The sequence below is a fragment of the Oryctolagus cuniculus genome, chromosome 12 (genome assembly GCF_964237555.1).
Source record: "Oryctolagus cuniculus chromosome 12, mOryCun1.1, whole genome shotgun sequence".
In the NCBI taxonomy this organism is placed as follows: Eukaryota; Metazoa; Chordata; class Mammalia; order Lagomorpha; family Leporidae; genus Oryctolagus; species Oryctolagus cuniculus.
The window spans coordinates 25283613-25291048 of NC_091443.1; the positions used below are offsets into that span (position 1 = coordinate 25283613).

Below are 7436 nucleotides of genomic sequence, written 5' to 3' on the forward strand. Positions count from 1 at the left end.
GAAAAGTCCGTGGGAGCTGAGACAAGGAGGGATCCTATCTTGTCAGGTTTCGAAAGAGGAGTTGGAAGATGCTCTGAATCTAATAGATCAAGAAAGATGGTGCGGCCAGCGCCGCGGCTCACTAGGCTAATCCTCCGCCTTGCGGCGCCAGCACACCGGGTTCTAGTCCCGGTCGGGGCACCGGATTCTGTCCCGGTTGCTCCTCTTCCAGGCCAGCTCTCTGCTGTGGCCAGGGAGTGCAGTGGAGGATGGCCCAGGTGCTTGGGCCCTGCACCCCATGGGAGACCAGGATAAGTACCTGGCTCCTGCCATCGGATCAGCACGGTGCACCGGCCGCAGCGCGCCGGCCGTGGCGGCCATTGGAGGGTGAACCAACGGCAAAGGAAGACCTTTCTCTCTGTCTCTCTCTCTCACTGTCCACTCTGCCTGTCAAAGAAAGAAAGACAGAAAGGAAGGAAGGAAGAAAGGAAGGAAGGAAGGAAGAAAGATGGTGCAATATATCTTATGGAGTAAGGGAAATAAAAATAAAATTAGCAAAAATTGGAAAAAAGAAAGGGGAAGAGAAATGTAGAGTCAACATTTATAATCACAGAATCCAAAAATGCCCTTTAAAAAGTTTATAGACCAAGAAAGAGCAGTGTAAGCATGGAGTTGTATAGCACATCTCTGTCACTTGAATGTGTATCTTGGTGTGCAGGTGTATTTTATCAAAACAGGCCAGCTAGATAAATGCTCAGATATGACACAAAAAGACCTAAGGGCAGGCACTTGACCCGTGGTCCAGATTCCAGTTAACTCCCATATCCCATATGGAGTGCCTGAGTTCAAGTCCTTGCTCCAACTCCTGACTCTAGCTCCCTGCTAATGCAGACCCTGAGAAGCAGTGGTGATGGCTCAGATAAATGGGTTCCAGCCACCCACATAGGAGGTCTGGATTGAGTTACCTGGCTTTGGCCCCAGCTCAGCTCTGGCCATTGCAGGCATCTGGGGCGTGAACCAGCAGATGGGAACTCTGTCTGTCTCTGTTTCTCAGCCTCTCAAATAAATTCATTTAATTGAGAAAAATAATACCTAGAGGGACAGAATGACTGATGTCAATGTGCCTTCCTTGCAGTCATTCCAGCCACAGATCTGTCAGAGCAGATATCCACTGCAGGCACCGAAGCCTCTGGAACAGGAAATATGAAGTTCATGCTGAACGGGGCCTTGACCATCGGGACCATGGACGGAGCCAACGTGGAAATGGCAGAGGAAGCTGGGGAAGAGAACCTATTCATCTTTGGCATGAGGGTGGAGGATGTGGCTGCTTTGGACAAGAAAGGGTGAGAGAGCTCCTCCTTGTTGAGCAGGCGACTTGGGGGCTGGGGGGAGTGCGATCTCGGAGGGCCTCACGCCCACACGGATTCCATCCCGCTGAGCCGGGGGCCACGTGAGATGGGGCAGCACAAAGTATTACAGGAGGAGTCAGGGGAGCCTCCTAGCCACAGACCCAGCAAACAGAGCGAGCTGAGGCCCAGGTACATGGGCAGGTTGATATTGTTATCAGCCACTGCAGCGCTGGCCTCAGTGAGTACTCAGTTCTCAATGACTGCCATTTTTGACCAAAAGATAACCCAGTTGGAAGTGCGTGTCTACTCTGAAGACTACTATCTCATGCTCCTTTAAGATCTCAAAACATGAGCCCACAGATGGCCAACCATAGATACAGGTGTAGGGAGGCACTGAGGGACATTTGTTTTCACTCAAGAACTAGATTGGTTTATTAACCGGAGTTCAGGCAAGAAATAAAGAGCACTGACCAGAGGAGCTACGGGGATCGCCAAATTTGGAAGGTGTTGAGTGTATTTCCTGACTGTTAGAATGAAGTCCCACTCGGTGACAACAAATCCCAAGAACCTGCAGGGGATGGTGCTGTGGCACAGCAGACAAAGCCACCGCCTACAACTCCCACATCCCCTGTCAGAGCCCCAGGGCAAGTCCTGGCGCCTCCACTTCTCCCCAGCTCCCTGCTAAGGTGCGCCAGTCATGCAAGAGACCCAGGCGGAGGTCCAGGCTCCTGGCTTTGTCCTGGCCCAGCCTCAGCCGCTGCAGTCATCTGGGGGAGTGAACCAACAGGTGCACATCTCCCTCTCCCCATCTCTCCCTCTCTCTCTCTCTGTAGCTCTGCCTTTCAAATAAATAAGCCTGTGAGGACAAAAGCCACCAGTCCCCTTGGTGCAACGCTTCTTCAGAGCCATTCAGTCTGCTTCACAGCGGGTCTTGCTGTGTTCCTCTGGACTGGACTATTACTCTGGGCCTAAAATAGTCATTCTCTGCCCTTCTCGGTGTCTTGTGTTATGAGGAACAAATCCAACTTAGGGAGGATAAAACCCCTGTGAATCCAGAAGTGTATCCCCTGCTGAAATCTTTAAGGCCTTCCACGAATGCACTTTTCACAGTGACGCAGTGTGCCGTGTATCTCTGCTCTCACGGACAGTGCTGCTCTCCCGTCCCCCACCCACCCCCACCCTGCAGGTATGAGGCCAAAGAGTATTACGAGGCCCTTCCGGAACTGAAGCTGGTCATTGACCAAATCGACAATGGCTTCTTCTCCCCTAAGCAGCCGGACCTCTTCAAAGACCTCGTGAACATGCTGTTTCACCACGACAGGTACGTTCTCGAAGCAGATGCTACCCGAGCCATGAAAAGGGGACGAGGATATTTTAAACCAACTACATCTCATCATGTGATGAGCATAGATCCAGGATCTCATCAGCCAACCTAGGCTTGGGGGGGAAAAAAAAGAGCCGCCTCTGTCAAGGATGCTAGCAAGGTTTCAGAATAAGACCCACAAACCCAGCACGTGCTTCCTCCCACTGATACACCCAACCTCCAGACATTCCTACCTGGAGGAAGAACCCTGAAAACCTTGAGGTTGGGTCAAATTCTTGTCATGAGAAAGATGAATTTTATCAGTCATGCCTGACACTGTGTAGAAGGGAACTTTAAATGGAATCTTAGCATGTGTCTATTCATTAACCCTTTTGGTCTTTCCCCCCAATCATAAACCATACACAACAGGTTTAAAGTCTTTGCAGACTATGAAGCATATGTCAAGTGCCAAGAAAAAGTCAGCGAGCTGTACATGGTGAGTAAGTTGCTGAGATTTATAAAGGAACTTGATAAGATTTTTTATTTCTTTTTATTAACTCTAAATAGCAGGGACCCACTAACCAATTATTTTAAATAAAAGTGAGGAAATTGTTCAGGCTCTTGTAATCAAAATTTGATCTTCCCCATTCGGGCAGAGGTAAGGATGTGAGATTTCAGTAGCAGTTGTAAATTGTTTGATATTCAAGCAAAACAATCACAAATAATTTAGTATTTATTGGGCACCTGCCAGATAGCAGGCCTGACCAGGAAAGGACGGACCTCCAGCCTCAGAGAGGCACTGGGGATCTCTCCGTGTCAGCCACCGAGACCACAGCTTGAGCAAAATCAAGGTCCCTCCCCTCAAAGCAGCCTGCGTAGTGCTGGGTGCACACCAGACTCTCCAAGGCAGGGCTCTCTCACAGTACAGATGCCAACCCCCCCCCCACTGCCCACCCCACCAAGGATCTGACCCAGCACTGGGCATGCTCATCCCCTGTACCCAAAAACCCAAGATGACCAAGGCTGGGCCTTAGTTTATTAGCATAAGGGCTGACCCTTTACTCTTCGAAATTTGCAAGAATAAGTACCTCTCCTGGACAACTCATGGAGTAGGGTCTGTATGAATAGAAATAAACATACATAAGAGGACAGGTTTCATATTTGAGTTTTTAAAAAAGAAAGAACAGGGACTGGCACTGTGGTATAGTGGGTAAAGCTGCCACCTACAGTGCCAACATCCCATAAGGGCGCCAATTCGAGTCCTGGCTGCTCCACTTCCAATCTAGCTCTCTACTTTGGCCTGGGGAAGCAGTAGAGGATGGCCCAAGTCCATGGGTCTCTGCACCTGTGTGGGTGACCTGGAGGAAGCTCCTGGCTCCTGGCTTCAGATTGGCACAGCTCTGGCCATTGCAGCCAACTGGGGAGTGAACCAGTAGATGGAAGACCTCTCTCCCTCTTTCTCTCTCTCTCTTTCTCTTTCTCTGCCTATCCTCTCTCTGTGTAACTCTGACTTTCAAGTAAATAAATAAATCTTAGAAAGAAAGAAAGAGAGAGAGAGAGAAAGAGAGAGAGAGAGAAAGGAAGGAGGGAAGGAAGGAAGGAAGGAAGGAAGGAAGGAAGGTAGGTTACCAGAAAAACAGCAGTCTAGATCCACGTGAGTCAGCCTTCACATGCACATACGCACCTCCATCAAATAGCCGTCTACGTGGGTCTGGTAAACACGCGCACAGGCTGGTCGGCTCTGTGGGCAGAGGCTTTTAGTGAATTTCAGCTATGCCAAAGCAACAGATTCAGGAGGAAGTTAGACTCCACGAGCTCACTAACATTTCTTTCTATTTCTTTCCTGTGACAGGGTGGTTCTTTGTTGTTATTGTTGTTTAAAGTTTTATTTACTTATTAGATACAAAGTTACAGAGAGAGGGAGAGACAGAGAGAGAGGTCTTCCATCCACTGGTTCACTCCCCAAATGGTAGTAACCGCAGGAGCTGTGCTGATCCGAAACCAGGATCCAGGAGCCTCTTCTGGGTCTCCCATGCAGGTGCAGGGGCACAAGCACTGGGCTGTCCTCCATTGCTTTCCCAGGCCATAGCAGAGAGCTGGATCAAAAGAGGAGTAGCTGGGACACAAATCCATATGTGGTGCTGCCACCACAGGCAGAAGCCCATATGTGGTGCTGCCACTACAGGCAGAAGCTTAACCTACTGCCCCATAGCACCGGCCCAGACAGGGTGGTTCTTAGAGTCATCCCAATGTCCCATTGGGGGTTTAAAATAGGATCATTAAAGACCTATGCTGGGGGTGGCACTGTGGAGCAGCAGGCTAAGCCACTGCTTGCAACACCGATACCCCATAACAGAGCACCAGTTCAAGTATCAGGTGCACTCCCCTTCTGATCCAGCTCCCTACTAATGCACCTGGGAAGGCAGCAGAAGATGGCCCTGGTGCTTTGGTCCCTGCCATCCACATAGGAGACCTAGATGGAGTTCCAGGCTCCTGACTTCAGCCTGGCCCAGTCCCAAATGTTTTGGCCATTTGAGGAGTCCACCAGTGGAGAGTAGATATTCATTCTCTCTCTCTTTCTCTTTCTCTCTTTCTCTTTCTCTCTTTCTTTCTCTTTCTCTTTCTTTCTCTCTTTCTTTCTCTCTTTCTCTCTTTTTCTCTCTCTTTCTCTTTCTCTTTCTCTATTTCTCTCTTTCTCTCTCTTTCTCTCTCTCTTTCTCTCTTTCTCTCTTTCTCTCTCTCTCTCTCATTCTGCCTTTCAAATAAAATAAATAAATCTCATTTTAAAAACCTGTGCTGACTACAACACTTCCGGTAGACTCATACGCAGTCCCTTAACAGCACATGGATCACAGTAAGTTCAAGTTCATGGCAGTTAATAAATGGCTCACTGCCTGTTTTCTGAACACTGGAGAGAGCAGCCACAGAGACAGAGGAAAAAGAATAGCAAGAAATATAGACAATGTCAAGAAAGAAAACCAGACCAGGGAAGGGAACTGTGCACTAGGGAAGGAAGGCTGGCAGTGTCAGCTTAGTGCAGGGGGTGTCCTCTGTGAGATTAGGGCCCAGATCTGAGGAAGCCCATCCTGAAGCCCAGTGTGGCATCACGTTTTCCCACTCACTGATGCACACTGCAGTCTTTGCTCTGCACAGTAAGTGTATTGTTGAGGCTTCATAAACGTGACCCACACGGCTGGGAACTTCATGCATTCTCCACTTAACCAGTTACAGAACATGAGGAGAGGAAACTTTTATTCTCTTCTCATTATACTAAGTTTCCAAATCTGAATGAACTAATTTCAAGACTGTTTTGCAAAACCTTAAAGAATGATGGTAATTTTAGTCATTCTCTTAAATGCTTTCCTAATGGCTTTGGATAATGTCCTGATTGTTCCCAATAAACTTTTAAAGTCCTTTACAAAAATCATAAGACTATAAAAGTTTCTTATATTCTTTTACATAAAGTTATGAGATTTTGAGATGATCATTTCTTTTAAGGATAAAGCCCTCAGTGCCCCTGTTTTGAAACCGCAGTGGAGACTCTGAGACCTAGTGTGAACGTACCAGGACAGGTACTTGAGGAAGCACGAGCAAAGCTGAGCAGTCGGCGGAGCTCTCGCTGCCTGTCTGCCTGCATTGTAACTCGGGGCAGAGCAGCGCTTTTCCCACCTTGTGAGCCACAGGTTCAGTCTCTTGACATGGTACCCAGCCCACAATGAATGTTGGTTTCCTCCTTCCCCATGGAGCAAGGGTGGGCAACCTGCTTTTCTGCCAAGGGCCATTTGGATATTGATGAGCCATTCAAATTTGTCAGCTGAACAGTAGCCCACCATACTTCAAGCCCCACCTACTGCTGCCTTGCAGGGCCAGACCAAATGATTCCATGGTCCTTATACAGCTGCGGCTGGATGCCCCCATCCCTGGTGTATAGGCAGGTACCTTCACTCCGACTGAAGCATGGGAAACATGGCTGAGCTGTCACAACACTGGAATCACTGCAGCAGTGAATACCTGGAGAATTCACACCCGTGCCTTCTCGTTTAATGGACAGTCCTTTCTTTCATTCCCAAGAGAAGTATATTCTGAGGATGAGAGAAGCAGTCTTTCCCACCTAAGCTCTCGGCTGTGGAGCCAGTGTGCCCATAACTCGCTGCAGCTTCCTGGTTCCTTCCCACCTCCCTGCGAAAGGCGCTTGGTGCTTGGGTGTGGTTTGATGTCTGTCTTGTATTTGCTGTTTACAGAACCCAAAGGCCTGGAACACCATGGTACTCCGAAACATCGCTGCCTCGGGGAAATTCTCCAGCGACCGCACCATTAAGGAGTACGCCAGGGACATCTGGGACATGGAGCCTTCAGATCTCAAGATTTCCTTAGCCAGTGAACCTAGCAGTGGCCTGAACGCAGCTAATGGGAATTGACTTGGAAACTGTCTCTAGGAAACACAGCTTCTTAACTGAATGTGAAGATTTTTACAACATTCACTGATTTCGTTTTCTTTTGTTAGCTAATGATCTAGTTAAGGGAAGAGGAAGAAAAGGATAATAGGGCTGATAATAAAGTATCAATTTCCAGGGGCCATGTGAGTGACAAACCATTATTTTAGAGCAAATCAGTAGCCCCCTAGGACTTCCCTCAAAACTAATCAGAAAACTAGACACTTACTTGGGACGTTTTAAGACCCTTTACATGAACTAAGCTCAAATACAAATCCTTTAGCTACATCAGAACACCTTTCTCCCACTGCTATCTAAGTCCAAAGCTGGGATCACTGTCTTAATCCATTCAGGCCGAGGTAGGGAAATGTC

The 7436-nt window shown here is 48.3% G+C and overlaps 1 protein-coding gene across 1 annotated transcript in view; it reads left to right on the plus strand.

The window, feature by feature from the left end:
- PYGL (glycogen phosphorylase L) overlaps positions 1-7207 on the plus strand; it is a 37846-nt gene extending 30639 nt beyond the window's left edge. The window contains exons 17-20 of the mRNA XM_002718303.5: positions 1115-1322; positions 2515-2649; positions 3061-3127; positions 6873-7207. Coding sequence (XP_002718349.1) covers positions 1115-1322; positions 2515-2649; positions 3061-3127; positions 6873-7049 — 587 coding nt within the window. The 3' untranslated portion in view covers positions 7050-7207. The remainder of the gene's footprint in view (positions 1-1114; positions 1323-2514; positions 2650-3060; positions 3128-6872) is intronic.
- Positions 7208-7436: the final 229 nt, after the last annotated feature.